This window comes from Hyposmocoma kahamanoa, unplaced genomic scaffold, assembly GCF_003589595.1.
Source record: "Hyposmocoma kahamanoa isolate Upper Pololo Valley unplaced genomic scaffold, ASM358959v1 66, whole genome shotgun sequence".
Taxonomy (NCBI): Eukaryota; Metazoa; Arthropoda; class Insecta; order Lepidoptera; family Cosmopterigidae; genus Hyposmocoma; species Hyposmocoma kahamanoa.
Genome location: NW_020653854.1, coordinates 19,889,073 through 19,909,745, shown reverse-complemented (window position 1 = coordinate 19,909,745; position 20,673 = coordinate 19,889,073). Strand labels below are relative to the sequence as shown.

The 20,673-nt window shown below is 36.4% G+C and overlaps 1 protein-coding gene across 1 annotated transcript; it reads left to right on the top strand.

The window, feature by feature from the left end:
* The first annotated feature begins 9,709 nt into the window (after window positions 1–9,709).
* Window positions 9,710–16,597, top strand: LOC113232047 (WD repeat-containing protein 63). The gene is made up of 2 exons (XM_026466670.1): window positions 9,710–9,848; window positions 13,129–16,597. Exons 1-2 carry the CDS (start codon window positions 9,710–9,712, stop codon window positions 16,440–16,442), a joined length of 3,453 nt encoding a protein of 1,150 aa, XP_026322455.1. The 3' UTR covers window positions 16,443–16,597.
* Window positions 16,598–20,673: the final 4,076 nt, after the last annotated feature.

The following is a 20,673-nucleotide window of genomic DNA, read 5'->3' as shown; positions in this document are numbered from 1 at the left end:
CGCGGTAGAATAAATCACGTTTTTTGATATGCCAGTTCTTAGGGCATTTATTGCTGAATTTTTTTACAAAAAAATATATTGCAATTGTACAATATCAACCACCAACCACAAACCATCGATCAATATCTGTTATAGGCCAAACAATTATTTTTTTCAACTTTTTTTTAAATATCTTTTTCACTACTATACATATCTAAGTAGGCGTTTAATTCTGAAAGCTTTCAGCAGTATCATCGAATTACCGCACCGAATTTAGATGAAAGGCGGAAAAAAGTGTTTTCCTTTTTTTTTGTAACCAAAACCTCAAAGAATAAGAATATAACCTTGATAATAGAAGAAAAGAAAGTTACAGTTTTCATATCGCGTACGTGACTTCTGTCCCAGTTTTTCGCTTACGGTTTCGTTGATCATAAAAGTTTTATTTGAGTCTTAGTAGTCTAATGTACACATCACACATTTACTTCAACAATGATAAAACGAAAAATGTAATTAAAGACAGAAGAAGAATGAATTTACCTTCTATCTACCCATCGGGATCAATCCAAAGAGTACAAACTCGGTGGGTTTCCTTTAATAAAGCTTAGTTCCTGAGTCCACCTTTCTGCTTCACCATAAATAACATGGCAACTCCCGAACACGAGTCGGAACACGGTGACAACCTTTTGGCGACTCGACTACGTCGGGCGGGTGGTGACTAGCCACGGTCGAAGCCTACCACCAGTAGTCTTGCCTACTACCACTAGTTGGTCTTTAGCACCATCCAGGGGTCACTTGCAGGGTCTCGAGGGTAAACCTACGGAAGCGAGCAACGTCAACCCCCAAAGTGTCATCGGATTTACATAGTATATCAAATTTAAAGTTGATCGGCCAAGTGGAAATAAAATAAGCATGTATTTTATGGCTGAGACATACATATATATCTGATCTCAGCCCATATATCTATGGGCTGAGATCACTACACTAACTGGGAAAAAAGCTGATATACTTTAAACAACTAAGTAGATGTTCATTATTACATAGCTAGAACAATCCGAATAAATTAGCGTTCAAATAAAAAAGCATCTTTGAGATCAGTCCTTCCATTTCAGAGCTACGATGCCACAGACATACGGATACACAGACAGAGATATCAAATTTATTAATCTTCCTTTTACGTGGGTATTTTAAAAATGAGTTATTAAAGGTTAAAAGTGACAGATATGTTTTTGAATAGATAAAGGTTTTGAATATTAAAGGTTAAAAGTGACAGATATGTTTTTGAATAGATATCCCGTCATGATTTCAACATCAATGACATTAGCTAACTTTAGACCGAGTATATTGTTAAAGGAAGTTAGTTTCTGTATGCTACATGCCATTACAAAATCTAAAAATGATGATTTTTGTTTGACTAATTTTTTAATAATATCAAATGACGAGACGAACACGTCGTGCGCCTGATGGTAAGCTACACGCCTGACCATAACAGCTGCAGTGCCACTCAGAGCTTTAAATCGCAAAGATTTGAGGGGCACTAACACTGCGCCCGTCACCCTGAGACGGAAGTTGACAAGTCCCAAACCGGAACACAGTAAAGCTGAAATTACTGCTTGGCGGCAGAAACAGGTAAAGTGGCAGTAGTTCCCTGGACGAACTCTTTCACAAGCAACTCTACTGCTACTTAAATACTGACTTATGACACTGTTAAACATATATGTTAAATATATATGTTGTTATTTCTTTTTCTAAAATTATTGAGTGTATTATTTACTGGAAGTATTATTAAAGGAAGGGTATTTTTGGTAAACATAGATATGCGCACAGTAATAAAATGTCATTATATTTTCTATAAGAAAAAGACGTTGATAGTCATTTTGTCACATGTCTAAATTATTAAAACGTTTGTATGTCTCAACATTGAAATATCCATTCTTGGTTTTTGTTCGAAGAATCACAGGAATAAATTATGACATGAGGTTAATGACCTAAGTTTTCTAGGCGTGGTGTGTCGTAAAACCTACCCATGAATATGTCGTCTAGAGTCGTTAAAACGACTGGCTTAGTACTTTGACAAACTGTTTGCAACTGGTGAAAAAAACCACTAAATTCTATTGCTTTAATTCAAGTACTCAGAATATTAAACAGCTTTGGTACTTAGAGAAGTTACACACGGTGACTTTAGCAGCGATGCAAACGCGCTATACGCGATTTATAGGCGATTGCATCGATGCAATCGTTTAGAAATCACAAGTGTAGCGATGCAATCGCGTGTTTTTATAGATGTAGTCGCGCGTTTGAATCGCTACGACTTTTAGCAGCGATGCAAACGCGTGTAACAAACGTATATAATCACTTTTAAGTGTGTTGATACAGCACATAGGTTTGATACTGGTGCGATATGTGAGAAAATGTCAGAATAGAGACATTTCGAAAAAACATAGCGGACGTCGATGTCAAAAGGTGAAGGTAGATATTAGTCGACCCTCAGCGTTCGACATGCCACGAGTGCCCGCAGGCAGTAGAGACGTCCCACGTGTAGTCATATAAAAACAAAATAAATATGCTAATATAGAGATTATATTCTCTATAGATATGGCAAAATGTTGCCATAAATTTAACTTCTCACAAAGATATTATTTCAACACTGAAATGACATAACGATGGATCTTTTTATATTTATTTAATTCTATAAAAACATACTGTACTTTTTATAAAAAATTATTTTTTAAATGGGACAGTATGAGGAAATCCGAAACTATAGAATATACAATGAAACTGTCATAAGAATGATTAAGCCTTTTTTTTGTGAAAACAATTTTGGCATGGTCATTTTTTTTGGTCAAGCGTGAGTTGTTCATAAGAACGAATAAAATTAATCAAATTTTTTTTATGCTAATGCATTAAACAATTTTGAACTAAAGCGTAAAAAAAACTGAGTCTATTAAGACTCAGTTTATTTATAAGAATAGTTTGATTGTATTGAAAGAAAAGAGTCGGAACAGCAGAAGTTCGTAAGTTTTTTTTTATTTTGTATGATTTTTGCTAAATTAAATTTGACGAACTTGTGATGTTCCAATTTATTCTATCAATACAATGAAATCATCCTTATAAAAAAGGTTGAGTCTATTAGCATAAAAAAGTCAATTTTATTCATTTTGTACAAAAAAATATTTTATGAAATTTGACCAATTTCTGCAGTCCCGATTTTTTTCATCCCATACAATAAAACGATCACTTTATGAAACTGAGTCGGTCAGCACTAAAAAAAATGTTGATAAAATTTATTGATTTTATGGACACCTCACTCTTGACCAGAAAATTTACTATCCCAAAATTATTTTCACAAAAACAGAATGGTTCCTGGACAGTTTGCAGGTTTGCTTGTATCTTATATGGTATAGGATTTCCCCATAAAGTGAAGTTTCCCCAAAAAATAAGTAACCTGAAAAGGTATATGAAAATGTTACGACCAAGTATCTGTATTGAGTCCAGGAATAAGATATTTTTTGAATTATCGATATTTTAGTGACATTTTCCGTAGATATTTTAGTTGCGAAATTTAGTTTGAAGTTGAGAAAATGTCAGAGTAGGCGAAAGTGATTGATCCCTAGTAAGTATCAGTTTTGTGACAATTAAGAAATACAGAAATACTATCATGTTATTAGAATTGTTAGAGAATATCGATAGAATAGGACCTTTTTTCTTTACGGTTAAGGGCACATCGAAAAAGACACAAACAAGTTATTACTACAACCAAATAATAACTGTATCAGCATTTAGTAAAGGGTGATATTAAAATATATTATATATATTTATTATATTGTATTTGATTGGATGGAACTAGAAGGAGCACACTGAGAAATATTTTGTGTAATATGCAAGCTTTTCATCTCAATCTCATAATAAGTAACAATGTGTTCGATGGTGGAACATGCTTGCCTAGAACCCATACACTTTCTTCTTGAAAGAGCTCAAGTTAACCAGGCACATAATTTGTCATCGTAATTGTCCGCAATTAAAATTAGGCTATCAAACGCGATGCTAAGGGACTCACCACACTTATCAACGCGGAAACGGTTTGAGGCGATCTTGATTAATCATAATTGTCGCATTAAGTCGATTCACAGTCGGCAAGGTTTCGGGTGTTGACGCAACCGTTCAGGTATAGATGCGACCGCTTTGACTTCTCGAACGCGGCCGTTCGGGTGTCAACATAGTCATACATAGTTCTTCATACATAGGTCGTCGGCGCCGTCATTCTGCCTTTGTCTCGGATCGGGGCGGTAGGACATTATGACTACACTCCTTGGTGAGTCGTTCGAGCACCGACGCGGCCATTTGGACGTTGACATAAACCCTCGTTCGTCGACGTAACCCTTCGAGTCTCGACGTCGTCGATCAACCATCATACACACGATTGGAAATTCGTGGGAAGCATATTCGTTGTCAACCTGTGTCGAACTACGTTGTACGAACCCACGCGAAACGCACAATGACTTTTTCGCTGTTATGTTTATGAACATAAATCATTTTCTGATCGGTTTAATCCGTACCGATTAGTGTGGTGACAGCCCAGGATATACAATTATTTCGGATTACTGACTATTAGGATACTTATACTCCAGTGTACTGTCTAAGATGTATTTTATTTTATAATATCAAGTGTCGGGATGAACAAGTCGTGCGTCCGGTGGTAAGCGACACGCCTATCCATAGCAGTTGCAGTGCCACTCAGAGCTTCAGAGCAGCTGAGTCAAAAGTTGACAAGTCCCATGTGCCCGTAATTTCACCAGCACTCTTACCCTTTCCAACCGCGGTAATCTTCACATTACTCCTTGGCGGCAGAAACAGGTAAGGTGGCAGTACTTCCCTGGACGAACTCTTTCACAAGGAGCTGTACTGCTACTATATTATTTATAATATCTATAATTATTTATGTACGTTTACAGTTAGTTGCAATCCTGAGAATTAAATGACTCCTATAAAATACAGGTTTTATAGTTTTACCATTCTAAAATGATTTGGAAAATGAACACCAATGGATCGGACACGCCGAGTGAATAAACTGATTATATCATAAGATTATGAACGGTCTTGACTAGTTTCTGGGGGTCTACTCTCGATCTCCGTCCGACATCCGTCCGAAACAATTACTGCCAAATAAGCAATACTTGACCAAATGAAAAGACGCGCGATGCGAATGAAGCTTCATACTGGATACTTGTCTTTTAATTTTGTCGAATATTACTTATTTGACAGTAATTGTTTCGGACGGATCTCGGACGGAGGTATGCCAAGTCGTTACTAAATAGTTCCACTTTTTTAAAAGTAATTGGGAGGAGAGAAGAGTCACAAAGCAAAACTGCGTTTGACCTCAGATTCTGCCAGGATAAGGTGGTCGATACGGAGGGCAAAGGGGGATAAAGAATATTTATTTTTTCTAAAGGTCATTTAGCAGACTGTTGCTGTTGACTGTACTAACGGACAAATCACATTAATAAAACATCTGATCCAGACTTATCCAAAGCTAATATCTTTCGTGAGTGTTTCAGGATACAACCTACGCCGTCTATTGGTGGCGCTTGGTAATAATTATATAGCATTATTGTAGATTGCTGGGTGGTGGTATTACGATGAAATAAACATTTATTAATATTATAATAATAATATTTGAGAAGACAGATGTCTTTCAGAGATTGGAACTCGTAATCCCTTACATACTTGACATGTGTCCTACTCACCACTAGCCTATCACTTGAATAAAATTGGGTCAAGCATTATTATCATAAGTTCAATGATGTTCAAAGGCTTATTTGGGTTATATTATGCCCATATCGGTTTTCCGCAGGATGCTGAACAAGGCAACCATTTTTATTAATTTGTTTGCCTGAGGCTTTATCTGCCGTAGTGCTTGGGAAACGATGTTAATAATTTAAACGAGATTAAACATGGCGCTTTGGAGAGGCGAAATAAATATAAATGAAAAAAACAAAGTTGTTAGTAAAAGGTCTCAGGATTGCAATGATTTATAAGCTTTTATAATAAGACTCCGGTTGATATTCAAAATCTGTTATTTACGAGGTTTAAAACTACAGGGAAATAAAAACTTTATACTAAAGGTATAAATAATACATCTTCTGCGTACTTGGATGACAAAAATTCGTGGTAACGACCCGTTTAGCTCTTGCAGGTAGTCTTAATCTTCGATGTTTGAAATAAATATTCTAAATGTTGAGGTGTTCAAACGCATATTTAAAAGAGTAATCTCTTAGAGTATCTTGCTAATTCATCTCAGGGAAATCTGCCGTACGAGTGAGTCGTAGTTCAAATAGTGTGACGATTTCAAGTGTAAATTGCTAACCTATTAAATAAAGATGATTTGAATTTGATCATTTTGTGTATTTGCAAAGAACGGTAGTCATCGGGAGCATTAATTGGGCAAATTTTAGCCCGAGTGTTCTCTTCCTATTTCATATTCTTTAGAGAGCCAAATATTTAGTGAGGACGTCGAATTTTAACACCGGCCGTTGAAACTGTTTTTGCTCGCTTCCCGAATATTCAAATGTTGAGAGGGCCAACATTGTTACGAGAAAAATGTTCGTGAATAGCAAATGATGCCGATGAGTACCTACTAAAGGTGCGTAATCTGACGAAGCGCCGTTGTAATCACATCTCACGCAAGCCTCGCCCAATCTCGCGCGCGCTCAGCGTACGTACAGCGCGCTTGCGGGTCGCGAGCTTGTAGTTCAGTTCGCTTCTCCCAATTGTAAAGTTTCTTGTGAAGATGTCAGACGATAACACAGCTGCCCTCATTATCGCTGCATCGTCAAGTATTTTCTTAATGCGTTTAGTAATAAAGAAAAAGAAGAGAAGACAATGTTGGTGGCACTTTGCATTTTACAAAAAATACAGACTATAGAGGTATCGGAACTGAAATGTCTGGTAGTTATTAACAAATTGAATTGATGAGTTCTGAGGTGAGGTGTGGGAGGAAATAAGCACACGCACTGCGCTAGCGCATATTACGCGCGGCGTATTATATGACGCGCGAGCGGTTAGTGAACATATAGCACTTCGTAACTCACATAATGCAGCTTGGGAGCCTTAGGCAAACAGACGCTTTCACCAGATCTGTAAACACCCTAACAAATTGCTCAAGACATGGTCGTCAAGAAGTGCTTAGCTCGCGAAAGAAAGCGCTTCCGAAGTGAAAACTCCCGTTACAAATGCTTCACAGTTATTCATAGTGGATTTGCGATAACAGGCGAATCTTTTAGATACTATTTATATTACGAGTGCTTAATGTTCCTTAACAACGTTTAAAAAAATTTTTACTTTTCTACTTACTATTACAAAATTAGTCGCTGCACTGTTACAATGTAGCAATGTAAACTTTGAAATAGCCATAGTTTTTAAACGTTCTGTTATTTGTAACTAATATTTTCATTGTACTATTTCTTTCTTCGTCTAATACATACCCATGAACTTAAGCATAAATGCTTCAAAGATCAGCAGAAATAAGAATTTTATTTCTGAAGAGAAACTGTACCAATAATATGATCTTTCTTTTGAAGTTGACATGTACACTGACCACACATTTTCCGTCGCACAAGTAAATGTGTATTTTTCCCAGCTATAACGAGGCCTTGATGTTTTCCAACACAGTGAGTCAGAGATAATAATACAGTTTAATTTCTTTAATTCTTTATTTCAGAATACATAAATACCCATTAGTTTAGTACATAATAAAATGTATTATCAACAACAAAATATAGAAAAATCTAACTCCACCCTAAATTAGTGACGAATTTCAACTTATGGTTATATTTAGTATTTGTGCATTCAAAATGTCTGTCACTAAACAGTTAATTTGATCTTAGTATTTTAAGATGTATAATATATTCGTAATACATATTCATAAGGTGCGCTGGTTCGTTCCGAGGTTTAGTTATGACTGGCACGGTTTGCTCGAAGACGCTGGTTGGAATCCAGCCGGATCGAGGGATTCTTTCTTAGTGTTCGATTTTCGTATTAATAATTACACCAAACTGGTATAATTATACTACTAATTATTACTCCACAGTAATTTCACAGAAAATAATTGAATATCATGGTGGTGAAACATTCAACAAACTTCATCACACAATTCATAGGTTTTGTTTCCGAATGCTGTGTATAGTTGTCACTGGAATGCAGATTTACTGATGTTTTTCTTTTGTATTGTTTTAAAATTGTGTTTTAATCTGTTTTCTGTAATCTGTATCATTACAATAATAAAATAAAAAATAACAATAAAAATTTTACTTAGGTGACAAATTAAATAAATACGTAAGGAACGTCTAAACGAACTAAAGTCGTTGACGTAATCGGTTGTAGAATCATGCAAATAATAAAGGTTGCTAGCCGCTACACTGTTAACTAAGTCCCAATACACTGTGAAAAATTAATTTCCAAATGTTCTATCACAATCGACTTGATGAATCAATAAACATCGAGAGTCCATTCTCTAAAGCAGATTATTTGAAATTTAATATCGACTTTAATATTTGTTGACATCACATCGTCATCAACATCCACAGACGACTTTACCAGCAGGCCTCCCGTCGAACACGATCCTGCGTTAGTCGTAGTTTGTGCTGTCCAACATGTTCCGGCATTACTCTGACCCATCTACGATCCGCATCTTTCACAATGTCGTCTGCTTATCTCATTACAAGACGTCTCACGTTTCTGTAGCCGCCTCTCGGCCACCATTCGGTTGTCACCTTGCTCCATCTGTCATCTTCACACTTCGCAATATGTCCCGCTCTATTCCATTTCAGCTTCGTAAAATTTATTTACTAAGAAGTTTTTTATGATTTAAATAATAAATTTTATAAAAGATTATGTCGGATACTGAGAATCTTATTTGCAAACAACAAAAATAACTTCTATTTTAGCCTAAGCGACGCGGAGAGATCAAATTAACAAAATAACTTTAGCTACTGAAATAGCTTTTTTAAATCCGCTGTATTGATAATGGGTGTCCAGTACCATTCAGCACCAGGTACAATCTTCACGCACGCGTATATACTGAATTTCTTCATAGCAACAGTTGTCTACGAAGCCAATCGATTAAATTCTAGTTTAAATAATATTATCACATAATCGATGAAGATGAAAGTCGCTATTAACTTTAAATTTTTACAAGGAACTCTATTGGCTAACAGATAATCGCTCGAGATCGAATTAAAAGATAATAATAGATTAGGTGAAGAAGGGGCGATTTCTATACAAACGACAGACGTCCCGCGCAGGCCGATACCTTTAGTGCCATGGTAACCAACAAGTTAATTTACGATAACAATGATTTTGAATACAAGTTAGGAAAACTAAGAACAGGGGAAAGGAAACAAAAGTTAAGGATACAATAAAAGGAGGTTAACAGTGATATGAACCGTCCATTTCATTAGTGCAACCGAAATAAGATCTCTTTCCTATACATGCCAAGCTACGATCATGTTTGAGGTACAGTATAATGAAGTATTGAGTACACCCGTCTAGTGTGACTACTGTTCCCTTTATACCAACGTTACTTCAGCCAGTAGCTGTGACAAATCACTGAAAGCACGTTGAAAGCTTAGAGGGTGCGTTATTGCGTCAACCAGTGTAGTGCATATTAACCTGTGCATAAGCAGCCCATAATTTTTGGACATTGTCCCGTCTGCGCGGATACTAAGAAAGTAGAATAATGAGTGACACAGACAGTGAAGAAGAAAAGATAGTTGAGGAAGTTCGCCACAGTTCTTCGGAAACCAGTTACGATGAAGACGAAGTTGAAGAACCTATCAAGGAGGCAAAGGACGAGTCGACGGGCACTTTGGTTTCGCGTGAGTAGAAATTTCTGTAGCTGCTAATGTTCTAACGTATTTCGAGAGTCGTCAGGGTAAATTGTACAATAAACATATTTATTTGCAGTAGTAAATAGGTGCTTTTTCGAACTAACGGCAGAAGTTCCTTAATCGAGGACATCTTTAACCATAGTCAATGTTTTTAATCAACTCTTTACTAACCTTTATGTTGACGACATCGGTGGCCCAACGGTTTCCAATGTGGGTCTTGGATGAGCAGATCCCTGGTTCGATTCCCGGTAGGACCAATTTGGGAAATAAACATTTTTCAATTTGGTTCTGGTCTGGAGGTTCTGGGCAGTGCCTCGCAGTGAATTTTAGTGCTCTGGTACTCATAGCAGAGATAATTCTCCAGTTTGAGATCAGGTAATTGTTACGGTTGTCTGGCATTTTAGTACTATTACGAGTATTGTATTGTACGGATAATCCGATTCAGGTTCTTGTTATATTTATAAGTTTTCGTTTTGTAAAATTTATTTCATAAAAACAATAAGCCGCGTCACGTGTACAGTCCCGTCTCTGTGAAATACTGGCTCAAATCTTGCCTTATAAGCCTGTCGCCTCTCCCATGGCGGAAAAGTTTTTTTTATAATATCAAATGACGAGACGAACAAAGTCGTGCGCCTTATGGTAAGCTACACGCCTGTCCATAACAGTTGCAGTGCCACTCAGAGCTTTACATCGTGAAGATCTGAGGGGCAATGCCACTGCGCCCGTCACACTGAGACGTAAGTTAACAAGTCCAATGTGCCTGTAATTTCACCCTTACCTTCAAAACCGGAACACAGTAATGCTAACATTACTGCTTGGTGGGAGAAATATGTAGGTAAGATGGCAGTACTTTCCTGGACGAACTCTTTCGCAAGGAGCTCTACTACTACTGCTACAGTTGGATTGCATACAAGCATTAAACATAGAGTAGATGTTCAATTTCCCGATACTTTTATGTCTATGGAAATGATCTTTTTTTTACGATTTTTCGCCGGGTTCTTGCATTTATTTATAGCCTTCATAAATTGTACTGGTGTAGTAAACAGTGCCGTTTTTATCATACCATAACTATACCACATTATTACAATATCTCCCCTACTATACATTAAGTAAAGGTAGATACGGTGTTCTAAATAACAAATATCATTTGCGTTACAAGGTTTACATTGTAGAATCAAAATTGTGTCACGGGCACATCACCCAGATCATAAATTTGATTTACGTTTAAGTTATTTTGAACCCGATAGGAAGACTTACTTTAATTCATGAAAGGCTTTAATTTATTAGCAAAATACAAATAGAGAACTACAACTAGACAAGGAAAATGAGTAATCCATTTTCTATCCAATATGCTCGCATTAGGTGAGAGACGCATCCACTTCCGTGTCTTTAGTTAAACTAAGGGTCAATAATTGACAACGTTGACGATTTCAATTTTATTATGTTTATTAAATTAGCTCTAGTCTCTCACGTGGCAGAGGTTGCCCTCTCGTACCCCAACTTTTATTCCAACTCTTTTACCGTATCTGCAATCAGTTCGTGGAATTCCCTCCCTGAATCGATTCGACAATCCCCTTCTCTTGATTCTTTTAAACAATGTATCAAGGATCTCTTCCTCGATTCCTAATTTCGCCTGTTTTTTACTATCCTTTATTTATTTTCTCTATGCAAATTTCATTTTTCTCTCTTCATATCGTATGATATAAAATCTAATAAATAATTAGAAGTCATGGAACAAAAGTTGTTTAATGACGTTAGTAATGTAGTCCTGCGTGTTTGTCATTATTTTACAAATAACTAAATTTTAAATAAACGATACATCGTATGCGACTACAGTACCTAAAGTCTATTTTTAACCCCACTTCAGAAAAAGGAGGTTTTTTTTGTATGTTCATTTTGATGATTCTTATTTTGTTGGAAAAACTGTTCCTCAGTATTGGTCTCATATAAATTTGAAGACAATATTCTACCTCTAAGGGTGGCAAACTAGGGGATGAAACCGGTTTCGAGAACTTAGATTGTTAACACTTCAGTTTCAGTTTGTATGTATTTATGCATAAGCCTTAGAGGATGGTTTAAGCGAAGTTTGTAGTCGGTTTCTTTTTTTCAATAAAAAATATTATTCAGTTGAATCTTATATAAAAAAATAGATTATATTATAGAGATCTCTTTGATGTCATGATATCTCAAAGGAAAACCAAAACTGTCATGTCATTTACTTTTGAAAAGTGAAGTAAATGTAAACATAATTTTTACGTACATTTTGTAAATTATTAATTAATTTAGGGTGAGTTATTCTTACTACAATTCGTCGCCATACTTAATCAACCTCGTACTTTAAAACACAAAGTTACTGAAATGCAAAAAATGGATAGTATATCCAAATTTGCAGGCTGATTTCACATCACATTTCCTTCATATCGACACACTAGTTTTTGCCTATTGTAAACTAATGCCTCCAAATGAACACCCTTGATAAGAAATTTAAAATAAATAGAAAGTTTTGTATGAATCACTCTTAGGAGTAGTAAGTTAGGAGTTCGAGAAAGTAAGGCATCGAATTTGCGTACTGCGACGACCAATTAATATACTGCACTGTTGGTCTTCGGAGGTGGTAAAGGCTATATCCGCTGCGTTGGCCCGCAGAATTTTATTTTAATTTATTTTACGGGCGCCTTCAAATTGGACGTTTATAGAAGCTAGGTATTGTATGAAAATTAGTAGTGGCGCAGCTGCAACGCCACAGACACGCTGCTACAACGCTTCTACAAGCGTCTAATTTGGAGTGGCCCTAAAGCTAAAGGCCAAGTCGTTAACAATGGCTGTCGTTCACGGCTTGCATTTTTGTTTGAATACAATAATCACTGAAGCGATGCAGCAGGCAACCGCTTGGCGTTAAGTGTCCACACGGTTGGGAGCAGGAATTCCAAATCCACTAATTGTAGGGATACAGTAAATTGGGAACCGTGATATATTTACAGTGATCTGTAGTTTACTGTCGCTATGGTGTGATTCGGACTAGCGGTACTTTAACTTATACATTTTGCGGCTGTGTTTTCGTGCGAGTATTACAACAGTAATATGTAAGTGTTTACACTAGCCCTATGGGATTTTACACGTTTTCAATCAGTTTTATGGCCTTAGACTAAACTAAGTCGAACTCGGTCCTTCGATATGGAAGAAAAGCATTCTTTCAACTATATATTTTGTATGAAAAAATGAACGATTAGTTTATGATGTAAAATAACATTTCGAATTTTTGTTACAGTTCAAACACCAAAGAGAGTCAGAATGGCTTCATTGGTTCAATTACAGCCACTTCCTCGAAGAAAAAGATTTATACCTAAATATGAGGTAGAAGGTGTTGTGAAGCTCATATTGGGTGATGAAACTCAATTGCAGATCGAAATCGTGGTTGGAAGTCACGTGAACGCTCAGCACCCATGGAAGACTGTAGCGACAGAAAAAGTGATGGCCGCCATTGACACGAGTGGAGAACTTTCAGAATTTTTCCCTTTAAAAGAAGCTCTTGAAGCTTATGAAGAGCCAGAGATGTTAATTGGATACATTCCTGATGAATCGAAAGATGTAGATGAGTTTTACGTTTGTATCACAAAAGAGGCAAAAGAACATTGTCAACAGCAATCAGAAAAATTCATTAGAAGACAGGAGAAGAAATTAGAAAAATCACTCCAAAGAAAACCAAAACCATGGACAAGTTTAGGAAGTGAAATCGAAATAAATGAACTTGTACCTATAAATTCACGGCCCTTGATAGAAGTGGAAGTCAAAGCCACGTACCCTACTCTTTATGATCCTAAACATTTTATTGCTAGAGACGTTTTGGCAGTAAGAGATGGATACATAGAATTAACACCCTACAGACAAAAGTTTAATAATATTTATAAAAAGAGAGTTGATTGCGCCTCTCAAATAGGTCTTCCAAAAAGTCATAGAGCTCAACAAACCGTACTAAGATATCCGAAAAATATGTGGACTCAATCCGTTGCCGATGCTATGGGTCAATTCAAAAATCCTTTTGAAAAAGGAGAGGATGCATCATCAAAAAAAAACTTGGCAGAACTTTTTGATGAGGGTCAAGAAGATTCTTCGAGTGAAGATGAAGCTCAGGAGCCTGTTGATGAAGTGGGATTGGCCACTTACATGGCTGCGTTCAAGCGTTTGCGTCGATTATCTTACCAGAAACGGATGAAAGAATTTATGCTAGATAGGACTTCTGAATTTGATGATTTAATAGAATTAAATACAGTAATGGATATTTATTGTAATGATTATCCAAATTTACAATCAAAAAAAACGGTAAGCGTGTATGACTCTATGACTTTTGAAGAATACGTTTGCTTTACAGATGTAAGAGCAAAAGATAAATATGTTTCGTGTGCTGCGTTTCATCCAATGTGGTCAGGTATCGTAGCCATTTCTTACTCCGACGGCTCACCAACAGTTATGAAATTTGTGAGCACTCGTCCTGACCCAATCCAAAGAGCTGTATATGGTTTAAATCCTGTTTTAATTTGGAGCCACATAGATAGTTTAATACCAAAATTATACTTGGAAAGTCCACGAGAAGTGAAATCTCTGGCGTTTTGCCCGTTTGACGAAAATTTGTTATTAGGTGGCTGTATTAACGGACAAGTGATTTTATGGGATTTAACAAATAAATTAGAAAATGTAGAAAATGTCGAGGTATTGACTGAAACGAGAGAAAGGTATCGCATTGCTATGAATTCGCATATGTTGTGGTTTAAGAACATACAAGATAAATCAGTCGTGCAACCTACGGCAATGAGTAATTTACTGACAAGTCATTACGGCCCAATAACTACAATTAAATGGCTGTCACCTAATTTTACTGTATCATCAACAGGCAGAATGGGAATGTCTAGTGAAAATCAAGATCATCCGAAAGTATCATATGTGTGTTTCACTGGTTCTGAAGATGGTACTATACTAATATGGAATTTATCTATAGAAAACGTGTCATCACTTATGGATGGTAAAAAGGTAAAAAAATCTAAAAGAGTGTTACGAAGACCATCAGGTTTGATGACGGATGTATCTCCGTACAGAGTTTTAGATCGAAACTTGATGCCGTGCTATAAAATAATATTAGGTGTCGCTGGCCAACCAAAAACACTACCTGTGCAATCTTTTGCATTAAATAAGCCAGTTCTTAAATATATTCACGTTCCTAAGACAACCGCAACGGGAAGAAAATATTTTACTTGTGAGATTTTACCGCAAACTTCAGATGATTTCTTTACGAAAATTTATTGTGGTTCGCAACATGGAGAAATGAGACGTATTAAGTGGGAAGGCCATGCATTTAATACCGGTGAAGTCGTTAACTCTGAGTATGGAGATATAGATTACACCTGCTTTATACATGATGGAATTGTGAGTAGTACCTCAAGAAATTATTTCTTAAATGATATTACGGCCACTGTAGGTGGAAAAGTATTTGCAATCTGGAGTGACCAATTATTAGGTCGACCATTACTGTGGAAAAAACGTTCCTGCCGTTTAACTGATGTGAAATGGTCATTGTACAAACCAAGTATGTTGTTCATATCGACTTCAGAGGGTGATCTGGAAACATGGGATCTGTTATTGCGAAGTGACCAACCGATTGCCACGCAAACTGTTTCTGGTACAATGTTGACTGGCGTTTCTGTACACACTCTACCGTTGCAGAAAAATATTATTGGAGTGAGTGATGCATATGGCTCATTCCAAATGTTTATTGATCCTCCTATATTTATGATTGAAAACATAACATATGGTAGTCGCATGGAAGCATTAGTACAGAGAGAATTGAATGTAAAGGTATCTTTTCTCAAATGGCAACATCAATGGATGAAACAAAACCCTGGTATTTTAATAGAGATGAACAGAAAAGAAGGCGCACTTTTGGCCGAGAAGGAAGAAGAAAAACGTAGGAAAAGAGAAGCAGAAGAACAGAGATTAGAAGAAGAAGCTGAAGCTCGACGCTTAGAGAAAACCAGATTTATCGGGCCAGTAGAGCGCTGGCAGATAATAATACAAAAACTTATAGAGCGAACTATTGCTGTAAAGAAACGCATTAACAGAGCTGAGCTTATAGAAGACGAAAAACCACTTAGGGAATTAGAAGCACAGCGTTTAGAGAAAGAAAGACGTATGCTTGAAATTATGAAGAATCAAAAAGCTATTTTTAATGATACGGTGGCAATACTTTTTCCTGAAGCAATTAAAAAGCCACCAAAACCAAAAAAGACTTATATGTCTGATAATAGAGATAAATTGAAGAAGGAATATTTAGAAGATTACCAGTTTCTAAAGGCACTTGCCTTTAAAACTGTTAACGATAATCCCTACAAGGCTAGCTTCTCTTGGGAGGCAACTATAGCAGAAGGGAAAGAGAGGAAACAAGCGTTGAATGCCCACGAGTCATTTATAAAACTACACAAATTGAGGTTGGATGACGAAGACTTCTTCACTGCACCTGTGCCTGCTGCGATACAAAACATAGCTGAAGATGAAACAGTAGAGGAAGAACAGGCAGAAGAAAATAAAGAATGAGATTTCCTTACAATTTTGTAAAGTTAGATAGAAATGTCTAAGTTATAATGGATTTTAATAATAATTTAATATACGAGTACATATAGTGCAAATTTTTCATTCTACAGACATATATACAAATAATTGTTTATAGCGACTTCTGATGCTCCTGATGAATATCATACCATACTTTATTTATCGAGTTCTTAGGTTTTCGCGATTGTTACACATAGGAAATGAAACTATTTTTCCGGATTTAAACCTTTCTTTCAATCTTACGTTTGTTTGAAAAGACAAATATACGCGATTTAAATCCGGAAAAATAGTTTCATTTCCTATAGTTTATTTACTTAGTATCACGGTGCTTATTATAATAATTATTTCTGTCATTATATTGATTATTGTTCTTAATTAAATATTGAAGTATTTGAATATATTTGTTATGACGGAAAAGTGGTTGTAACATTTTTCATTTTGTTTTTCAGAGTAGTTTGAAATTTGAATTTATTATTAAAATCGAATTTGATGTTATTATTTAGCATTAACATTTCCACAGATTATAAATTTGTTCTAATAAAATAGTTTATCTTTATGCTGGTCGTAATTTGTAGTTTTTGAACACATCTAGAGGGTTTATGATATGTGTTTATATAAAGAAATTTTATATGACAGCATGTGTTAGCATGTTGTCGTTGTTATCGTATAGTCATTAACTTTCCTGCAGCATGGTCGCATTTGTGTCTAATTATAATAATAATATTATTAATTATACGTCTAAAAGTACACTACGCTTAATATTTACCACATTCAGCTCCTCCATGTCGTCCTCACAGTTGAACGACGGTGCCACGCATAGTTTTCGCTTCATATGTGCTGGTTTATATCTTTTTTGTCGGTTCACAATGCTAAAATAGGGATGACATCTGAAACAAACAAGAAAAATATGAAAATTAAAAAGTTATGCAGTAGAATAACAGTGATTCTTTATTTTGTTACCATAATACAATACAGTGAACATAATAAAAGTACAAACTAAACTATGATAAACATATTGTCAATACATTTGTGTGGGTAACATTAACGCAATAACTTTTACGCTTTACATAGTGTGGCATGAGTGAGATAATTACTATTTCAAAAGTAATTGATGGTGTTAATACTTTGAGCGCGCGCGCGTACATGTGTGCACGTGTGCGTGTGCGTGTTCGTGTGCGTGTGCGTGTGCGTGTGCGAGTGCGTGTGAGTGTGCGTGTGCGTGTGCGTGTGCGTGTGCGTGTGCGTGTACGTGTGCGTGTGCGTGTGCGTGTGCGTGTGCGTGTGCGTGTGCGTGTGCGTGTGCGTGTGCGTGTGCGCGTACGCGAGCGCGTGCGCGTGCGCGTGCGCGTGCCAGTGCGCGTGCTTGTGCGTGTGCGTGTGCGTGTGCGTGTGCGTGTGCGTGCGCGTGCGCGTGTGCGTGCGCGTTTGCGTGTGCATGTGCATGTGCGTGTGTGTGTATATTTGTGTGTGTGTCTATATCTTTTTGTCTTTTGTTTTGTTTTTGTAATATGTAATTGTGAATCCACCAACATGAGCTATCATTTAAAAAAATACGACATCAAAACATGTAATACACAGTTTTCAAGGAAATAAAAAAAAAGAGCTGGGTAGATTACAGTGTCCTCGTTGCAGCATCAGATTAAGCTTACCACGTTATTGTAATGTCATCTGATTTCCATTATATACCACATTTCAAGTCGAGCGGACAAGTGGAAGTAATGTAAATATGTTAAATTTTTATTGAATTGATATTCAATTATTTTTTGTGAAATTACTCCACTAGTTTGTTATAATTATTAACACAAAGATCGAGCACTCAGAAAAAACTCATTCGATCCGGCCGGATACGAACCGACGTCTTCTAACATATCGTGTCAGACGCTATACCAACTAAGCCACGTAACGAACCAGCGGACCTCACGAATTTTTCTATGTGCTTGCGTCATGTCTTTGCATTTGGTTTTTCAACGACTTTTTAGTCGTAGTGCCATCTATGACAAATCTATGAAAGATTTATCACCCAGTTAGTATACCTTTACAGCTACCAGTCCTGGCGAGAGATGTCGCTGTTCACTGTATTTAAAATTTTTATTGAATTGATATTCAATTATTTTTTGTGAAATGACTCCAATAGTTTGTTATAATTATTAACACAAAAATTTGCCGGATTTGAACCGACGTCTTCTAGCTTACCGTGCCAGACGCTATACCAACTAAGCCACGTTTCATAGATTTCTCATAGATGGCGCGACGACTAAAAAGTCGTTAAAAAACCAAAAACAAAAATGTTAACATGACGGGAAAAAGATTTGATGATCTTTAAACAGTTGAACAAATGATATGATATTGAACAAATGTTGATCAAACTTAGCTAAAAAAGTTATTAATAAAAAGAAAACGCTTTGAGATCGGTCTATCACAGACACATATACACAGATAATTGGTGAATTTACACACACATAGGACTTGTCAATTATGTCTTAGGATGACGGGTGCAGTGGCAATACTCCTTAAATCAAGTGATGGGACGATCAAGTCGTGCGTCTGCTGATGGTAAGTTACACGCCAGTTCAGAATAGTTGTAGTGCCACTCAGAGCTTTAAATCGCAAAGCTCTGAGGGGCACTGCCGCTGCGCCCGTCACCCTGAGACATAAGTTGACAAGTCCCGTGTGCCTGTGATTTCACCAGCACCCTTAAGCTTCAAAATCGGAACACAGCAATGCTGCTTGCTCATGGTACATGTAGAAATAAATTAGCAGTTTGATTATAGTTTTAGTCCTATAGTTATTAAGATTATTGACCATTTCTTTGAATATGCAAGCGGTTGCGCCGAGAATGGTTTTTGAACCGAAAACTATAGTGAACGAATGAAAGCACGTTTAAGGAACTTACAAAATATCAAGAATGGCTCTCTGGGCGAGGTCAGGCACAGAGATTGCTCAACTCATCGGCAAAACGGAGACGAGACTACCCTTTTTTATTCCAATCAACTATACATATTATATACAGTCCATAAATCGACGAGAGGCATCGCTTGCGTTCCCCGCATGGTTGGCCATTTGGGCTACCCGTAATTAAATCGCGCCACCACTACTTACTTATCCTACGTATCCTTATAAAAAGTAAATCATATTTAATAATAAATACAACATAATACTAAAATCATGCAATTGTAATAGGTAAGATTGTAAAATTTGCGTTTTCGAAGAATTTAGATTAATTTCATTACGTGGATATATGTCGGATCGTGTGAAGGAAATCAAACTATTAAACTGGTTTAATTGTTTATTTTCAATGATATTTGGAAGACACGGAACAAAAAAAACACCTTGCAGCTTTATCGTCGTCTATCTTAATGTCCTTTCATTTACTCATTCGCTCCTCAAAACAGCTTCCAGTCATTCTATCCGCTCATTTACATCAATCATTCATTTACAATGTTACCATGCATTCCCACATATCTTGCAATGCTCCTGACTGTACGTAGAATATTGTTAATTTTGCGCAGCTAGTAATTTTGCCTATCGGTAGCCTAGTGGTTAGCACTGTGAGTGTTATATGAGAAGGTCCTGCGTTCGATTCCCAGTAGGACCAAATTGGGAAATGAATTTTTCTGCATTGTTTCTGGTCAGTGTGTTCTAGAATTACATAGTACAAAGAGCTCCTTAATTTGAAACCACGTAGTTGATGTGATTATCTGGTAAATTGTGATTATTACTACCAATTAAGTTTGAATGTGAAAGGACCATTTTAGTATTTTAGGACAGGGCTTCAACTTCTGCTACATTAAAGGAAAACCGACTTTAATCAAAGCTAAAAGGGTTAAATAAACGTTTGTTCAACTTTTAGTGGTTCCAGTTAGTTATTTTCCACCTTTGACTATGGTGTAACGGGTCAAGTGATATAGGACTGTAAAAAGGTGAGAGAGTGATAAAAATTTTTGAGTACAGTCAAATAGAAAGTCGCATCGCTGATCATTTCCATGATAAAATAAACAATGCATAAAATATTGCTTATCGCATGTTAAATAATACAATCACAATACAGAACACTAATTAAGGCATGAAAGATTAAGCTAATGTACAATAGGCGGCTTTACTAACATAGCTCATAAGGTCATTGTTACTAACACATATGGATGTAAATCTGAAATAAATGTATTATTATTATTATTATTATTATTATTTACGGTAAAACGATAATTTTTTCCAGACA

Bases quoted from the DNA above. Each gene is read 5' to 3' on its own strand.
- LOC113232047 (XM_026466670.1), top strand. From the start codon at position 9,710: ATGAGTGACACAGACAGTGAAGAAGAAAAGATAGTTGAGGAAGTTCGC. The intron at 9,849-13,128 runs GTGAGTAGAAAT...TTTTTGTTACAG, and splicing joins GACGGGCACTTTGGTTTCGC to TTCAAACACCAAAGAGAGTC.